The sequence below is a fragment of the Peromyscus maniculatus genome, chromosome 5 (assembly GCF_049852395.1).
Source record: "Peromyscus maniculatus bairdii isolate BWxNUB_F1_BW_parent chromosome 5, HU_Pman_BW_mat_3.1, whole genome shotgun sequence".
NCBI classification, from domain to species: domain Eukaryota; kingdom Metazoa; phylum Chordata; class Mammalia; order Rodentia; family Cricetidae; genus Peromyscus; species Peromyscus maniculatus.
Genome location: NC_134856.1, coordinates 50,055,817 through 50,075,546, shown reverse-complemented (window position 1 = coordinate 50,075,546; position 19,730 = coordinate 50,055,817). Strand labels below are relative to the sequence as shown.

General features: G+C 45.6%; 1 protein-coding gene across 1 annotated transcript in view; it reads left to right on the top strand.

Annotated features, from left to right (window-relative positions):
- The first annotated feature begins 755 nt into the window (after positions 1-755).
- The window catches only part of Cdyl2 (chromodomain Y like 2), a 203,652-nt gene continuing 184,677 nt past the window's right edge, over positions 756-19,730 (top strand). The window contains exon 1 of the mRNA XM_076572188.1: positions 756-1,172. Coding sequence (XP_076428303.1) covers positions 1,149-1,172 — 24 coding nt within the window. The 5' untranslated portion in view covers positions 756-1,148. The remainder of the gene's footprint in view (positions 1,173-19,730) is intronic.

Genomic DNA, 19,730 nt, shown 5'->3' with positions numbered 1-19,730 from the left:
CCTTCTTTCCTTCCCTGAGCTGCCTGCCTCTTCTCTTCTTCCCTCTGGCATTCAAAGTCCATTGTGGGCAGGGTCTCACTGGTGGCCGTAGACACTTGCAGTCGGGTGGACTTTGGGAAATGTTTGCTGATTAACTGATGAGTGACTGGATGGTGGGGCGGGAGGGCTGCCGAGGGAAGGCCACGCCTGGCCCTAAACTCTTCGCAGGGTTTAGTGGGAATGGCCACTATGTCCTGGCTCTCCATGGAGCCTGTGGATGGACCTCTTCATCTTTTTCTCTTCTTGAAAACCCATCCTGGAAGCAAGGGCCCCTTTAGCTCCCAGGAGCCAGGTCTCCTAAGACTGTGCCCAGTCCCCTCCCCGGGAAGGAGAAGAGTGGTGTACCCCTGAAGCAAGAAGCAGGACTGAAGAGGGGCTCCCTTCCATGTGAACTGCAGGTAGAGACCTGCCTCCAAGCTTCCCTTTCGCAGCCCAAGCAGGTCATGCGGGGTGGGCACCTGGCCGGGCACTTTGGGGGCCCTCGCGGCTGCGCGCGCGCGGTCGGGCTCGGGAACGGTCCCCGGGCTCGGCCCGCGGTGGCCGCCGCCCCCTCCGCCCCGGGGGCCGGGCTGGGCTCCCGGGAGGCGGGGACTCGCCCAGTGGTAGCAGCGTCCGGGCGGGCGGCGGGCGCGGGGCGGCTTCCTGCAGGCGGCGCCGGGGCGAGTCGAGCGCTGCAGTCACCGGCCTTGGGACGCGGGGGGCCCGGGCGCTCGGGGGGCCGCGTCCGAGGCTTGGGGCGCGCTGCGCAGCCGTCGGTCGCCGCTGCCCGCGCTCGTGTGTCGCTGCATTCGCCGCGGCCGCCGCCGGTTACGCCAGCCCCGCCGCCGCCCGCTCCGATTCTGCGCACAGGCGGCCCCCAAGCCTGTCATTCTGCAAAAACACAGTTTACTCAACACGCCGCACACACTCGCGCGCGCTCACACACACACATACACACACACACACACACATACACACACACTCGCGCGCGCGCGCACACACACATACACACACGCACGCATACACGCGCTCGCGCGCGCGCGCAGCCCGGGCCCCCCGCGCGCACACGCACGAGAGCGCGCGAGCGAGCAAGACGCGCACACCCGGCGAGCCAAGTTCCGCAGCCTGGCATGGCTTCTGGGGACCTTTACGAGGTACGGGGACGCCGGGGCGCGGGCGGCGCCGGGGAACCGGGCCGGGCCGAACTGGGTGCGAGCGGAGTCCTGAGCCCTCGGGTGGCGGCGCCGGGGATCAGAGGGCGGCGGGGGGACCCGAGGGTGTCGGCGGACCCGAGGGTGGCGGCGGGGACCGGAGGGTGGCGGGGGCCCGGCGCGCCTCCCGCCGCCGCCTCCCGCGGCGCCCGCTCCCTCTTTCTCTTTCTCTCGCGCACACACTCTCTTACTCCATCTACTTTGCGGCCTTGGAGAGGGGAAGGAGGAAGCCGGGCGGAGCCGGGGCGGAGGGAGGGAAGGTAGCGGTCCCGGGGAGGTGCTTGCTCAGCCTCGACGAGCCGCCCCAAGTGTGCAGAAAAGTACAGGTAAAAAAAAAAAAAAAAAAAAAAAAAAGTCGCCGCCGGACGTGCGAGGGAATGCGGGGGGCCACGCTGCGGACCGTCCAATTTAGGGGTGCCGAGCCCCCGGGGGTGCTCGAGTCTGGACTGGGAGGTGAGGTGAAGGTGGGTGATTGCCCTGGAGCCAGGCTCCTGGGGAGGGGGAATGCAAAGGAGACGAGTGCTGGGGCGGAGGTGGGTGCTCAGAGGGCACCTCCCTTGCCGTTCCACAGGGGCCACTGAGTGCCTGCCCCCTCCCCCCACCTGCTGCCTAGTTCCCCCCTTCTCTGGGCTCTGAAGCTCTCCTTGCAGGGTCTTGGGGGCGGTCTCTGCTGGTGTCATGCCTCTCAGGGTGAAAGGGGAGCTGCAGAGGGACCCCCTAGGTGGACCGTGGAAGTTGTATGTGGGTGGTCAGACTTGTCGGGAGACATGGGTGTGAATCCTGTTCCCAGAACTCTCTAGCACATTCAGGGGCTAATACTTGTCTCCAAGGCCACACAGGTAGTCGTGGGCACTGGATATTTTGAAATCGGTTCAAAATGTTGAAAGAAGACATCCATCTGTCATCTTTTGAACAATAGAGAAATACCCATGGTCTCTGGGGAGAAAGGGCTTAGCCACAACTGTTCTTGCGTGGGATTTGGACCATTGGACAAACAAGAAGCCACCACCAACCCCAGGGGAGGATGCCCTTAGAGGTGTTCCTTCTCAAGAGAAGGTTCTGAGTAAAGAAGCCAAAGGGACTGGCCACCCTCTGCCAGCAGGCCTGCAGATGCTGAAAGAAACCAGTGTCAAGGGTCACTTTGGGCTTCCTACCCCCACCCTTCAGTTTCAATCAGTCACAATAGCTGTCATTCTTAAGGTGTGTCTCAATTTCCATGCAGTCCTAGAACAGGTTGAGTTAACCTTTTGGGTAAGAGACTGCAGTGGCAATCCACTGTGAGCTTGTTCCCTGGGCCCTCCTGGAACCCCAAGCTTCCCAGATGGTGGATTTGTTGACTGGTGTGAGAGGAAAAGGGAAGACAGACCAGTAGGTATCCTGGCTTCCTGTGTATCCAGAACCTTTGGGATGATTCTGGGCTCGGTGAAGTCCAGCGATGGGTTACTAGCCATTAGGCTCAGGTGGGACCCATGTAGTAAAAGTAAAGTTGGCCTCTCGTCTACCCCATGGCCTTCCCCTTGTGCTTGTGCTGATAGAGAAGCCAAGGTTGGATAGAAACCTGATGAGAAACTGACAGCTGTGGCCAGTGAGCCGCCCAAATCCATCGATCCTTTTCAAGATGGTAGGGCAGTTCCTGAAACCAAAAGTCAAACCCACCGAAATGAAAGTATTTGACCAAGCTCCCCGAAGTGTCACCAGTCCTACCAGAACACGGGCAGAAAGCAGATGCCATTTAGGGACAAAACTGACCTTGTGGGGGTCATGGAATTTTCTCATGGATGGTGAGTTGTCTCAGAGGTGCTGACTTTGCCTGGGTGACAGGTGGCCTTGTGAAGACAGGAAGTGGACGTCGTAGGAGACATCAGTGCTTCCCATTTAAAGTCTGAAGCTTACGAACCTTCTGGGGATAATTTCTTGCTTAATGTTCATCTGAAACTGCCATTCTTAACCTTGCTAATTATAGTCATCACATGAGTCTGTGAAGATGGGAGTTTCCACAATGGCCTTGAACTATCTCAGCAACTCAAGGGTGCTTATTGTAGTTCAATAAGCAGGACAATAATAACAATTACTTCTGTGGTGGTAGGTAATTGTATGAGATATAAAATGGTTTTCCTGTGGCCGATTATTTGCATAGCCATTACTAGAAGGGCTAAATTGCATTATGAGACGATAACCAATGTCAACGTTTTTATAGCCTGTGCCTCCATTACATAATATAGACTGAGGGATTTAATTGGTTGTTCAAATTTAACTTAAAAATAAGAAGTGCCACGTATACTTCAGTACGTGTATTTCTAGCTGTAAAACTGTTGTGAGCCTTAAAAATAGTCTGTTGAATAAGAAAAATAATCTGGGCATATTCATTGCAGTTACTGACCTTAACAGAAATAAAAAAGACATCTCACTCTATATGATGATATTTCTTAATTAAATATTATACTTGAGTGTATGCAAAATGGCTTATCATAACCTTTAACCAATAAACCATATTTTGAATGGTCTAGGAGTGATGAACTTTGTAACATATATTCCACCTGTGTGTATGCTGATGTTACCTTTGACCCTTTATGGTGAGGATGATGTTCAGATTGCAGAGATTCACCTTCTCTTTGGTGATTTTAGACACCTTGGTTATAAAGAGCAAGCCTTCCCCAGAGAGCTCTGTTAGGGACTTGGGTGCTGATTTTAAAGACACCAGAAAAATGAGTTTTGTTTATATGATGATTCTCTTCAGTCTTGGTAAGGAAACCTGGAGCAGAAGAAGGTTCTGAAATTTGGATTTTTGATGGATTGCTCTGTTTTATTTCTCTGATACCAGAGCCCTTACCCTCTTCTGGTACATTCTAGCTATCATGTATAGGAAGGTTATTTCAAATATTGATTGATGTCTTGGAGTAGTGGTTCTCAACCTTCCTAATGCTGCGACCCTTTAATACAGTTCCTTATGTTGTGGTGATCCCCCAACCATAAAATTATTTTCATTGCTGCTTCATAACTGTAATTTTGCTATTATTATAAATCATAATGTAAATATCTGTGTTTTCTGATGGTCTTAAGTGACCCCTGGGAAAGGATTGTTTGACTCCCAAAGGGGTTGTGACCCACAGGTTGAAAACTACTGTCTTAGAGCCAGATACAGCTGGATATAAAATGTAATTCCCCCGCCCCCAGATGTGCTAGTAAACATATGAGACATCAGAAATAGTCTGTGAGACAGTTCTAGGCTGTGTGTGTGTGTGTGTGTGTGTGTGTGTGTGTGTGTGTGTGCGCCCTGGCTCATTGCTAGATATGAAAAGTATCATTGAATACCTTCAGATGGAGCAGAAGATTTCTAGTTTGTCATTTTCCACAATGCCTCTTATACAAAAGCACTCATTTCCCCCCATGTTTATTCTATAAATCTGGATCTAGAAGACATTAGAGTTTTCCATCCCTGGAGTAGTCAATCCTTTGCACAAGGAAACCAATTATCTTGTCTTTTTTCTTGTTCCCTAACTCTTCACACATTCACATACTCATACTCATGACTCTTATCAGTGAACAGAAAACTGGGCTCAGTAGCCAGAGAGCACATTGAGTGACCTTTGATGTTCTTAGGTTGAGAGTTACCTATTTTTCTTCCCCAGCTCATGATCTCTCGGTGGTGGTGATACCATGTCCTAGTTATGTTTCTGTGCTGAGATAAATCCACTGACCAAATCAACTTGAGTGAGGAAAGATATACTTTCATATTACACAGTCCATCATTGTGAGAAAAGTCAGTGTAGTATCTCAAAGCAGGAACCACAAGGCAGGAACTGAAGCAGAGACATGGAGGAATGCTGCTTACTGGCTTGCTCCCTATGGCTTGATCAGCATTAGCTTTCTTTATTATTTAGTACAGTTACTGACTGTAAAAGAAATGAAAAAGACATCTCTTCCTACATGATAGTGTTTCCTTAATTAAATATTATAATCAAGTATACATAAAATGGCTTATCATAACCTTTAACCAATAAACCCTATTTCGTGTGGGCTAGGAGTGATGACCTGCTTTCTTATACAACCCAAGACTATTATCTGTCCAGGGGTGGAACAACCCACACTGGGCTGGGCCCTCCCACATCAAGAAAATGCCTCACAGGCATGCCCACAAGCCAGGCTAAGGTAGGCAATCCCTCAGTTGAGGTTCCCTTTTCCCAGGTGACTTTATTTTGTGTTGAGGCTGACGAAATCTACGAAGCACACAGCATGAATAGGGTGGCTCAGTTCTTTCTCTAGAAATGTGCCTTCTTTTAGAGAAGCCAGCTTTCTTCCCTTGGAAGGGGGGATTGCATTTAAACCTCCACCACGTGGCTTTCCTTGCTGTTCAGTGGTGTCTCACATCCTTTGCCCTTGATTAGTTGACATGAAGGACAAGGTACTTGCCTTTCTGGCAAAAATGTTCAAAGGGGATGCTTTCTGTGTGTGTAGAGTGGCTGACGCTTACTGAGTTGGACCTGACGGCATCTCTGTGCCAGCCTCTGTTTGTTGATGCTTCTTGAATCTCTATCTCCAAAAAAAAAAAAAATGGCTGTATCTTTTTTTGGGGTGTGTGTCACATACATCTCTCCCTCCTTATGTTCAGAGCTATATATGTGCAATTTTCTGTGTGTTTGCACAGTTATATAATGTCCTTTATTACAAATAAAAATAACAGAATACTTTCCCTTTGTTAAAAGACATTGACTTTAGTTGCAAATGAACCCTACAGTAATGAACACAGGTCTCTACCTGTGGCAGGGCATTGTGCAGCCTGTGTTCTACAGAGTTGCCCATTAGAAGTAGCAGAGCTTGCGGAGGGAGACAGCTCTGAAGCAGGTCGTGGAAAATGTATGCAACCTCGTGCCCACAACATTGACTAAGCTCCAAACAAATCTAGTAGAAGTACATCGGCTGGTGGGTCCCTCATTAAGTCCAGTGGTCCTTTACAGTGTTCTGGTAGAGCTGACAATTCCTTGTTTCTCTGTAGATTGCCCAGAGCATTCACTTCTAATAAACAAGTTTTCTGACAAAGTTAAGTCTGGTCCATTGCTTTATTCATTCACTCACATGGAGAGCAATGTTGTCGGACTCTTTCGTGTATTCTTCTGGCTTCACTCTGCAGCTCAACACGGTGGTGGTGCCACTGTATTAGCTACCACTCGTTTTCAAGATGGTGACTGAGCACATTTCCAGCTTTGTTTGTGCTAATGTTTCTATTCATTGTTGAGAGTCTTTCCTCGTGAGAGTGCTTGTCTATGACTGCTGTAAGCATTAATATGAACAAGTTGAAGAAATGGCATCTCAACCTACGTGACTTTCTTGTGATGCTGATGTCATTTGCCTAATTAATCAACCACATCTAAGGACCTTTCTGTCAAAGATATGGCTTATTAAATCTCTGCACACATGTCTTTCAAGGACAATATACCAGTTGAGTTGGAATCTTGGGATCATAGTACTATCTAATGAATAGGACTAGGTATTTGATTTTCCAGTGAGGATCCATTGGCTTATTTTTAAGCCAATTTTTATGCTGTTCTTTATTGTATAAGGTGATTTCTTCAAGGCCTAAAGCTATCCTTGAAGGGAGATAAAAAGGACTGTTGTAGCCTGACCAATTTTTAAGAACAGTTCAGGCTGGGTGATTATAGACAGTCTTAATATCAGAGACATGCAATTATATTTAACACCTCTATTGGACAGTGAAAGGTGGTCTAGGTTGCCTGAGTTTGTAGCACCATCATTCATTTATTTTTTCGTATTTATAGACCAATAAATACATGCCTACAACCAGAGAAATGACGGTGGTGTTCCCTAAAAGCCTGTGGTCTACTGGGAGATAATGTAAGAGAACTGAAGTTCATAGTCAGTGGGGAAAGTATTTGATGGAGAAGATGAGGCATCCAGTTGGATGTTGAGGGAGGGATACATGCTATCCAGGCTGGGGAAATGAGAGAGGGCTTCCGAGAGGAGACTCAGCTAGGAAATGGACGTGGCCAGATCTGCAGGACCTAGGCTATTACTCTGTCAGGACTTTTAATGAAAGGTCAATTTTCTCCTGAATGTATTACTTTTTTGATAACCAGTCCCTGTTATTGAGCATCTAGATTTGTAAGCCATTATGTACTGGTGTTATGATCATCCAAAAACATCATTATTGATGACATATTGAACTGTTTTCCCAGATTAGATTCTAAGAAGTAATAGTTTGAAGAATGTGGATATTTTTACTACTCTTGATTCATGTGTTGGTTTGAAAGAAAATGGCCCCTAAAGGGAGTGGCACTATTAGGAGGTGTGGCCTTGTGGAATAGGTGCAGTCTTGTTGCAGGAAGTGTGCCACTGTGGAGGCAGGCTTTGAGGTCTCTTATATGCTCAAGATAACACCCAGTGAGACAGTTCACTTCCTGTTACCTGCAAGATGTAGAACTCTCAGCTACCACTCCAGCACTATGTCTGCTTGCAAGCTGACATGACCCACCATGATAATAATGGACTGAACCTCTGAACTGTAAGCCGCCCCAACTAAATGTTTTCCTTTATAAGAATTGCTATGGTCATGGTGTCTCTTTATAGCAATAGAAAAACTAAGACAGAAGTTGGTACCAGGGACTGGGATATTGCTGTGATAGGCTTGACCATGTTTTTGTTTGGAGGAATTTGGACTTTGATACTTTGGGTTAGGAAAGCAGTTGGATGTTTTAAATACTGCTTAATTGGCCATACTGGTAGGAACATGGAAAAATGGTGCTGAGTGTGAATTGAACTCTGGGGGCCTGGCTTAAGAGGTTTCACAGAAGAATGTGTGGCCTAGAGATGGGTCTTGCAATATTTTGGTGAAGAATGTGCTGCTTTTTGCCCTTATCTGAAGAGTCCACCCGAGGCTAAAGTGAAGAGTTTTGGATTAATTCCATGGCAGAAGAAATCTCAAAACAGCCTAGTATAGACTCTGTCACATGATTACTAGTGGTAACTCTAATGAAGATTTATAATGAAAAGGAGCAAGAAAATGTAAAATTTGATGAGAAGAGGAATGGATTTAAGTGGAATGGAATTAAGTCCTGTGCTCAAGGAGATAAACATATTAAGAGATGGAATAAAGGGAGTAGTGATCTCATGGCAAGATCCCACCCAGCTAAGTTTCCAACTTGTGAAAAGGAATTAAAGAAAAGCTTAGAGCCAAGTGTGGTGGTGCACACCTTTAATCACAGCATTGAGAAGGCAGAGGCTGGCAGATCTCTGAGTTTGAGGCAGCCTGGTCTAAAAAACAAGTTCCAGAATGGCCAAGCTTAGGCACTGAAGGTAACCATCAAATACAAAAAAAATGGTAATGATGTAATTGAACAAGGGGGCCATGTTCCAGCCCCAGCAAGCAGCCAAACTTGGCAGCTTTGGCCAGATGGTTCTGGTTTTAGAGTCAAAGATAGAAGAAAAGCATTATGGAACCTTCCTTCATGACTAAGGAAAGCCACTGAGGCCAGGCATGTGTCAGGGGTGTCCCTGAATGGAGGTCCAAAGAGGCCATTATGTGAAACTGTGAGGGAGAAGCCTGGATTGCCTTGGAGACGCAAAGATGTTAGAGATGCCAGAGTCATGAGATATATGCCTGGGAGTGCTGCTAACCGAATGGAACCAGCCCAAGAAAAAGTGTTTTGCAGTCAACAAAGCTGAAAGGAGTTGGAGATTTGATGAGCACTTTGACGTCAGATATGGAGATGCAGAGTTTGGAGTTTGCTCAGCTGATTTTCAGTCTTGCTTTGGTCCAGTATTTCCTCACTATGCTCCATTCCCTACATTTTGGAATGGTAATGGTAATGTATATCCTGTGCCATTGTGTGTTGGAAGTATGTGATCTTTTTTTTTTATTTTGATTTTACGGGTGATTACCGTTAAGAAATTGCATGAATCTCAAAAGAGACTTTAAACTTTAGACTTTTAAATAAGTTTGGGACTGTCATAGACTATGGGGACTTTTGAAGTTGGTCTGAATGCATTTTTCGTTATGATATGATTATAAGCCCCTGGGGGCCAGGTAGTGGAATGTAGTAGTTTGAAAGAAAATGGGCCCCAAAGGGAGTGGAACTATTAGGAAGTGTGGCCTTGTGAAATAGGTGTGATCTGAGGAAGTGGGCTTTGAGGTCTCACATATGCTCAAGATACTGCCCAGTGAGATAGTTCACTTTATGTTGCCTGCAAGATAGAATTCTCAGCTGCCTCTCCAGCACCATGTCTGCTTGCAAGTTGCCATGTCCCAGCATGATGATAATGGACTGAACCTCTGAAATATAAGCAAGCCACCCCAATGAAATGTTTTCCTTTATAAGAGTTGCTGTGGTCATGGTGTCTCTTCACAGCAATAGAAACCTTAAGTAAGACAATTCATAACATGAGATTTCACTTCCAAAATGGACAGTTGGTTAAATTAGAGGAAGAATGGGAGCAGGTTGACCTTACAACAGTGCTGCATGCTCTTTTAGTAACTGGAAGGAGAGACAATGGTAGCTGAATGGGAGTGGTGTTGGGGATGGAGAGAAATGGGCAAGATTGGAAGATTTAAAAGAGATCAGCACAGTTTGGTTTATCAGGATTATATGTAGCAGGTGCAATATACAATATACAATAACAACCTACCTTTTATGTGAAGAAAAGCTTGGATTGGAATTCAGGTTTGGTATGCCACTCAGCGAAGTGCTCAAGGTGTCAGGTTCTTTTTACTCTACCCCATTATCCTCAGTTGTGGCTTCTGTCCTCAAGGTCATTTTCATGTTCCAACTTAGCCTTAGAACTCTAACCATCTTTTTCAGAAGAGAAAAAAAAAAGATGGAAGGCTGAATGGAATTGCCTCTCCATAACCAATTGTGATTCTGCTGTCATCTTCATTGGCTTGAATACCTAGCTGCAAAGGAAGCTGTGTAGGAAGCATGGTTTTCAGTGGTAGTCTCCCTTGACCTGCCAAAATAAAACTGCTTACCAGTACATAGGGATAAAGGAAAGCAGGAGTTGGGGGGTAATCCCTACATTTCTGTTAGCCCATTGGGCTCATGTTGGAATCTGGGGAGAAGTTTTGTTTGAAGGAGGTATGGAGGCAGTGGAAAGGGCAGTGAGTCAGGGACCATGAAACACCCAAGTATAGGTTCCCATAGCAACAGGTACCCAAACTCAGAGCTCAGGAGCAGTATCTAGTATGGAGACAGGTTGAGTATTAGTGTATGTACACAGATTGAGTACTATTAGCACACAGATTATAGTTAAAAACCAAAGAACAGTATGTAAGCCTGAGTAGTAGCTCCTTGATGGGGAAAGCGGACATTTTTTTTTTTTTTTTTTTTTTTTGGTTTTTCGAGACAGGGTTTCTCTGTGCAGCTTTGCTCCTTTCCTGGAACTCACTTGGTAGCCCAGGCTGGCCTCGAACTCACAGAGATCCGCCTGGCTCTGCCTCCCGAGTGCTGGGATTAAAGGCGTGCGCCACCACCGCCCGGCGAAAGCGGACATTTTAAAGAGATGAAAAGGTGTGTGGCTTTACAAGCAAGAGAAGTAAGTGAAGGGAAAACAAGGGGCTTTGCTGTGGTGGAAGTCAATGGAAAATTGAATTTTGAGAGAGAGAGAGAGAGAGAGAGAGAGAGAGAGACAGAGAGACAGAGAGAGAGACAGAGAGACAGAGAGACAGAGAGACAGAGAGAAAGAGAGAGAGACTGGCTAGTAGTGTCCATGGATTGAGCAATCAATAGGTTATTGGCAACTGTGGGATGTAGCTGTCCCATTGAGTGTGCTGGGGGCTGAGAAGGGCTTGATTGCAGCTTGATGCTGTTGTGGGGAATGTCGATGTAGAGATATCTTTCATAGGCAGTTCTTTAGAGAATCTGGTGCGATGTGGAGGGCAGAGTGATACCTGCGTGAAATGGGAGGAAGGACCAGCCATCTCCATCTCTCTAGTTCTACATCTGCTTGAATGATTTGCTTACCAAATGGTTATGTTGTTAACTTCTTTGATCCCTTACATTCTTAGACATGACTTTCCATAAGTCTTATGAGCCCATTGATATTGTATCTGATGTCTTCAGTAATTAAAAATTATGTATGTGTGTATGTGTGTGCACAAGTGTGCATGTGCATGCCATTGCACACCTGAATACAGGTGCCCACAGAGAGCAGAAGAGTGCATTAGAATCCCTGGAGTTGGAATTACAGGCAGTTGTGAGCTTTCTGATGTAGGTGCTGGGAACCAAACTCAGGTCCCCCGAAAGAAAAGCAAGTGCTCCTAACCACTGAGAAATCTCTCCAGTCTCATCTTCAGTAATTTTAACAGGAGAAAAAAGTAGAATATGCATAATATTGTCACAAAGAACCTTTCCAATAAGTAAAATTGGCTCAAGGAAAAGGTCTAAGTCGAGGACTTGCAGATGAAACTCTTCAGTGAGGGTTTTACTGCAACAGCATTTGTCTGAGAAGTAAGGGACAGAACAGCCCATACTGCTGACAGATCGGCCTGATGCTCTGTTGTGGGATAATCTTTTTGTTCACTGTGAAGATGTGTCTTTGCCCAGGCGCCTTCTGATTGGTTTAATAAAGAGCTGGATAGCCATTAGCTAGGCAGGAAGAGGTTAGGTGGGACTTCTGGGCAGAGAGAGAAGGAGAGGAGATGAATCTTGGTGTGGAAGAGACGCCAGAGGACAGAGAGGAAACAGAAGGTGTAAGAGGGAAGAGAGGTAAAAAGCTACGAGGCAAAATGTGTATTAATATAGATGGTTTAATTTAAGTTATAATAACTAGTGGGACAAGCCTAAGCTATAGGCCAGGCTTTCATAACTAATAATCAGTCACTGTGTCGTTTTTTTGTGAGCTGGTGGCCCAAAGAAAAATCCATCTACAGTGCTCGGTTTTGGTTGCTAGCTTGCTTGGCTTGAGTTCCCAGTTTTGGGGTCAAATACCAATCTAGGTTTTGCAGTGAAGGTCTTTTGTGGATATGGTTAAAAGTTCCTAATCAGTTGACTTTAAGGGAGGTTCTTGCAGCCAAAGCTGATAGGCTTGAATCAACCAGCTGACATGCCTTAAGACTAAAACAGGCTTCTTGAAGAAGTGGAAAGTCTACCTGTGGCCATCAGTTTAGCCTGTGTCCTAGAATTCCAGTTGCCCTTCCTGATGACCTCCTGCCCCATGGATTGCTTTGTAATTGTCTCACCAGCTCCACACTGGGCAAGCCAGTTCTTTCCAATAACCAACCCTCTTTGTGTGTGCCCAAGTAGCTCCGCTTCCTCTCACTCTGCCCCGACAATGGTAGGCAACCTCCCTTTGCACCTCTGATCCTTGGTGACCACCATTATAAATGGAGATAGGTCACTTATATTTTTGATAATACTCCTTCTGTTTGAGTTGATTGTTCCTCAGATGCCTTGTTCAGTGTGTGTGTGTGTGTGTGTGTGTGTGTGTGTGTGTGTGTGTGTGTGTGTGTAAGAGCAAGCCATGAGCCTAGGAGCTCAGGGTTGAGTGGACTTGGTAACTCTGAGAACCCCCCAGGAAGGCACTCCACACCACCGCCATGGCTTGTGGTGTGTTCCATGACAGCCAGGGGAGGTACTACACTTCAGCACAGGAAGGTCTTGGGTCTGAGGATCAGAGATGCCTCAGCCAGTCCTTGTCCTGAGAAGCTGTTGAAGGTGGAGATTGTCCAGTAGTTCTTCTCACGCTTATCCACCAGTTCTTGTTTCTTAAGCTTACTGTCAGCCTCCTACATTGTCCCACTATCCTTAGCCAGTGAGTGGATGCCTGTATCTCCAGTGGTCACCACTCCAGTAAAAGGCCCATCTGTTGACTATGCCTGTGGAAAGCAACGGGTCCCTGAGAAGGATTGTCATTTTATGCACAGTGTCTTTTCTAAATGGGTCCTGCTTGACTCCAGTTACCACACCTTTAGCCCAGTGCTTTAAAAACTGTCTCAAACCATAGAGATTATGCAAATGCTAGAGTTGGGTTTAGTTTTAAAAATAGTCATTGAGGGCTGGAGAGATGGCTCAGTGGTTAAGGGTTCTGGACGAGAACTCAGGTAGGATTCCCAGCACCCCCATGGTGCCTCACAACCAGATAGAACTCCAGTTTCAGGGGATCTGATGGCCGCTTCTGACCTTCACGGCACCAGGTATGCATGTGGCACGTAGACATGCAGGCAAAATACCCATATGCATAAAAATATGGTTACTTGTTGAATAATCAATAATAAATAGTATGTTAGTTATGTATGTGCCTATAACTATGCTGGGTACAGATTCTGTGGCCATGAGTGTATTTTAAATTCTTTTTCGGAATGTAGTAATTAAAATCCCAATGTTCAAATTAATCATTATGCATTTTTTGAGAGCTTGTATTTATTTGCATTATTTTAATATTTTAAAGATGAGAAGCAACAGGTCATCACTATACAAGTCATGCTTACACCGTTGGTCAAATCATTAAGAAATAGCTGTTAGCAGTTAGGAATGTTAGGAAACACACAGACAACCCAACACCCGTATATGGTTGTGATCTGCCCTTACCCAGGAGTTTTCTATGTTGAAAGATGGTGTTGATCAATTTCCTCTCCCTCCCTCCCTCCCTCCCTCCCTCCCTCCCTCCCTCCCTCCCTCCCTCCCTCCCTCCCTCCCTCCCTTCCTCTCTCCCTCCCTTCCTCTCTCCCTCCCTCCTTCATTTCCTTCCTATTTTTTTCGTTTGTGAGCAGACCTCAGAATACTGTGTTTATTTTTGCTGTCTTTGGGAATATATTCAAATTTTTGGTAAATGTATATCTTAGTTTGGGTTTTTAGTGCTGTGAGGAGACAGCATGACCAGAAAGCGCTTTTAAAGAAAACATTTAATTGAGGGGCTCACTTACAGTTTCAGAAGTTCAGTCAATTATCATCATGGCAGATAACATGGTGGCATGCAGGTAGAGGTGGTGCTGGAGCTGAGCCTGTTACATCTTGCAGGCAACAGGAAATCAACTGACACACTGGGTGGTATCCCGAGTATGTGAAACATCAAAGCCCGCCCCCACAGTGACACACTTCCTCCAACAGGGCCATACCCCCTCCAACAAGGCCATACCCACTCCAACAAAGCCACACCTCCTAATAGTGTCATTCCCTTTGAGATTATGGGATTAAGGGGGCCAATTACATTCAAACTAACACAATGTGCTTTCTTTTAAAAGCAACATTATAGATATGCATTGTTCTCAAAACAGTTCCTATCCATGTCTTCTCATGTAAAGTAGTACAGGGAAATACACTCTTTGTAGCACACATCTACCACTCAAATGCCACTCAAGGCTGAGGTGGTAGTGGTTGATGTATGTTCTAGTATGTAATAAGTGTGTGATAACAGGATATATTAAACTTTTGTTCTGTATTGTTGGGGCTTATTGATACATCTAGGTCCTCTGCCTTGATTATTTGAGAGAAGGAAGGGATGAGAACCATGGTTAGGTGTTAGAAGTACATCCTTGAAACAGACAGACATACAAACAAATTTCCATTCTCAAAGATTTGGGGTTCAATGAAAATGAACCATACCTTGAGATTGCAAGACCACACGGTCAAAGCAACCCAAAGTAAACCTAGCCTGATACTGCTCACAGGTACTTTTAATAGAAAGTTCAAGGTCATTTTCTTATGCACCAGCAAATCAAACACAGGAACAAGTTGATGCGTCACAGACTGCTTGCAGGAAGGCAGGTAATATTTTGAGGTTTCATTGAAAGCATTTGCTATTAACCTAGAATTTGCTGCTTGCCTCAGTTAACCTAGTCAGTGGTAAGAAAACTAACTAGTCAGTTAAATTAGGAAAAGACATCTATGCCAAAACTGTCCACGTGTTCATTTTGACTGGGCAAAATGCTCTATGGTTGAGTTCCACTTTTTCCTGCTGGACACTAGGCTCACTGACAGAGAGACTGTGTCTGGAGATCATTTGTGCTTGTACTCCCAGGTTGTGGGACTTTGCTGGTGACACAGTAGCCTTAAGTCACCCCTCAGTGAATGGAATGATTGAAAATATTGAAAGCCTATGCTTCCAGACCACCTTATGCCAGACTTCCTTTACCTGTGTGTGGTGTAGTTATCCCTCAGTCCTTTAGATGTTCCTGGAAATTGAAGTTATCATTTTGCCTGCCACTGGATCCTGAATAGACTTAGGTAGCAAAAGTCCCTCAAGGCAAATCAAACCCTTCAAACCACCATTCATCAGTGTGGATGACAACTGGATAGAGTGTAACCAGTCTCTATCTTCTGCATGTGACAGAGCTGCTTCATATTGAGCACACACAAAGGTCACCCAGTGGCTTGCTGCCTCTGCCCTTGGTATCTCTGCCTCTATACCCTAGCCTCAGTGGTTTGGTCCAATTTGATATACACCATCCATTCAAGATTGGGTTGCCTGGAGAGAAACTAACTAACATAGAAACTTGTGTCTAAAGGGAATCTAGAAGGCTGTTCTCAGGAGATAGGCCTGGAAGGATGTTAAGGAGGCAAGACTAGACAGATGGTGATGTACAGAAAGATGGCAGTTGAGTTCCCACTGATCTTATAAAAGTTATGGTGGCCCCTCAGAAACATCCCCAACTGAGGCAAGGGGATGGTGCTCTTGAACCCCTGTGTCAGCCATTCAGCACTGAAGGTTGCTCTGTGGGATGGGGCAGGGTAGCTCCCCTGAGTGACATCTGTGAGGTTTTAATAGCAGAGAGTTTCCTTGCATCCGTTGGATGTGTTTACTCATCCCCAAAGATGACCTGGACTGAGTGTCACATCTTTGTATTGACATCATCTCTTGCCATTTACTGGTGGGCAAGTCTTTCTTCTCTGGATCTCTTTGGATTCACATCTGCCACACTGATGCCTCTCTTGAAGATATCATTTGCTACCTTCTTGGGATTCATACCTGGTTTGGAGTACTGACATGTTGGCCACATGTCAAGTTTGCTCATGTGACATGAACCACATACAGGGAGACATGTCACAGGGCATCACTTCTCTTGAGCATCCCACCCCATTCTTGGATCATCTTCAACTGCCTGGTCGCCTCTGTGTCCTCATTTTCTTCTGCCTGTGCCTTAAACCTGGCAGCTTACAAAATGGTAGTCTATCCCAGATTTCTTCTGACATCTTGTACCAAACAGTATGGATTGCTGATTTTAGTGTTTCTGACACTTGCTTGGATTCTTCTTCTGAGCTCAACAATCCATCTAATTCTACTTGGGCCCTTTAAACTCAATATACAAAAAGTCAAAATTAGAATCTTCCTTCTCTCCCTCATCTGTCCATTCTCAAGCCAGAAAGCGGTCTTTTTGTTTTGCTCAGACATGGTGTCTGCTCTGTTGAATCAGCAGCCTGTATATCTCTGGCATCCATCTTTTGTCTTTTTCGTTCTCATCACTGTAGCTCATGGGATACCTTTCATCATTTGAGTCATTCTAATACGTCTCAGGTGTCCATGCCAGCTTTTCTCTGGGGTGTCCTCACCAGGATCTGAAAAAACTCATGTTGTGCCATCTTCTGGTAGAGTATCTTTGGGAGGTGTGTCAGCTCTGTGTGGCTTGTCCTCCTTACTCCCTGCTGTTCTCCTGTGTGCAGGGTGTGTTCTACTCAGAGAGCTGCTTGCCACTGTTGAGTGTCCCATGACCCATGATTGATCTCCTCTAACATACTTCTAGATGATGGACTAGCCTCGACTGTCAACTATGCTCCATCTTTGGGAGCATAGTTTCAACTCCTCCTGGTTTCTGCTTAGATGCCACACTTAGTATAGCCTTGTTGCCTCAAGATTTAACAAAGGGTGCCAGAGGGGCTGAGTACTGCCTTGGCCTTGGTGAATTCTCTTAGTGATGATGAATAAGGCTAGACCTGTACTTTTGGTGATATTACTGCCCTGGACATTATGTAGAACCCTGACATCCAAGGTCTTCCTGGAATTTAAACACATGTTGAAAGTCAAATCTATGTAATGGAACTTAAAGCTTTATGCCTCTTCTTTGACATCTTACAGAATCCCATTCTTTGCATTCTAAAACTTGCTTGGATATACTATCAATGTTTCAACTTATTTTCAAAACCTCTCTTTAGATTGTGAGCTTTGAATCAGTCTAAAGTCTTCCATCTTTAACACTTGGAAAAGGACAGGACTAAAAATATCAGTTCAATGGAAGAATTAATATGCACATGTCTTTCATGTGTGAGAGTTGAAGTTGTCTCAAATGTCTCTATAGCTTTGTTGGCATGAGGCTGAAGAGGAACGTCCAACCTTTTGTGCTCCTTAATTCTAAGACTTCTCTTCTGCATCTTTGCTGGTTAGTTAGTGGACAATCATTTTCCTGTAAGTCAAACTCAGTGGGAACATTGCATTTTCAATAAGACAGCACGGTCCTTTTTTCAGAGGATCACTAAGTCTTGGAGTTGGACAAGAGTTTCAAAGTCATGCTGACTATTTTATGGACTTCTTTAGCAGGCAATAAAAAGTGAGAGCCCCTTTGACTATTGAAGGAGACAAATGTCTGAGACGCAACAACTGGCTGCTTATGTTGTTGATTTCTGTGTGTGTTGCCCATGAGATAGAAGCAGTGTCTTCCTGTGTTCCTCTGGGGAGTTGCCTTGAAAATATAGATGACATTTCTGTGTTCTTGTGCAAGACTTAATGAAGGAGTCCAGGGCAGCTTAGCATGCATGGGCTTGGGTCCTGGTAAAGTCTCTTAGTGATGATGAATGGGTCTGAGACCTTTCCCCCTGACTGACATCACAGGCCTTGACATTATGGGGAACCCTGATAGCTGAATTTTCCTGGAAATACCAATTCACATGTCAACTGTTGGAAGTCAGACCAAGGAATAGAGTCCAAAGCCCATGCTGTTATAAAGAAAAAAGGGGAGAAGGAATTGATTGTCCTGATATTTATATCACTCTATTTATTTCTGTGTGTGTTGAAACCTAAAACCTTATCTGCTTTGAAGAACAAGATACACATGGAGACTGCGAAGCAGCCTGTGGTTAATAGACAGCAGAAGGGAGCCATAGAGTTGTCTTTTGAGTGTGCATGGCTTTCTTTAAACAGCAGACCCAGCTTTCTGAGCAGATGCATGCTTTGCTGCTGTGTGGCTCATCAGGTCATGTTCTCATCTTCCATATCAAACATGGCAGAGATGGAAAAGTCTGGCACCTTGAGGCGTTTTTTTTTTTTTTTTCATTCTGTTGCCTCCCCTTTTTGTATGACTTCAGTACTGACTTTTTGGGGGAGCTAGTGCAAGTCCCCTTTTAATTACTGACTGCAGACTCATGATACCTCCTTTGAAGAAATATCATCTTGAATCCTATTGACAATTGAATTTGTTGAGAGGACACTTCCTTGTGTATGAAATAGTGCAAACAGTAACAGGCGTCTTCAATGAGTGTTTAATGTGTAGACACTGCAGGAAATTATTTTTTAATTAATTAATTTTAACATAATTTCTTTATTGATTCTTTGGGAATTTCACATCATGCACTCCAATTCTGCTTGTTTCCCAGTCCCCCCATATCTACCTTTCACCCTTGCAGCATCCCCAACAAAGAAAATTAAAAAAATTAAAACCAAACCAACTAACCAATGAAACAAACAAAGAAACAAACAAACCTCTTTGCTCCTCTGTCTTTCTCACTTCTCCAACACCCCTTCATTCTTCTCAGTGTCATTGGAGCCATGGTAAGTCACACAGTGTACCCTTTGGTTCAATCTGCTTTACTTGCAAATGTTCATTGCAGTGACTCATTGGTCTGGTTCAAGGCCTCTGGTTTCTGGTACACCATCATCACTGGACCTTCACTGAACTCCTCTTGGATATCCCACAGCTGCCCTGAGTCATGGAGATTCTGCAGGTATAGGTCCATAGGACCTGTCCCTTCACATGCTCCAGCATGTCATAGATGGGGTAGATGTTAGGGTAGTCCAACCCAAGGCCTGACTGTGGGCCTGGTTAGTAGCTGATCTGGTCAGTCTGGGCCACTGGGACTGGCCCCTCAGGCGAGGGGCAGAGCCAGATCTCCCATGGTGAGGGGTGGTACCGTCTTTCCTGAGTGCAGGGTGGGGAGTGATGGTGTGGGGTGCAGCCCTCCATGAGGGTCAGGGCCAGCTCTCCCAGGGCCAGTGAAGGGTGGGGTGGGCTCAGCATGGCCCTCTGATTTCATCATGCATGGTTCCTATGGCTCCTTGTGGTAACAGGAGCCACAGACACCAGCTGCAGCAGGACCATGGACCCAGACATGGCCCTTGGCAGCAGCTTGGGCCCAGATGACACCATGGCTCCGGGTGGCAGCACAGGCCACTTAGATCAGCATAACTCTTGTGACAGTACAGCCCTTGGACACCAACAAGGCTGGAAATTCTTTTTCTAATACTACTTTTTATTCTTTGAAAGTTTCATACATGTATACATTGAATATTGATCATAGCCATTCACCATTGCCTCCTCCCAATCCCTCTAGTGACCTACTCCATATCCCTCCC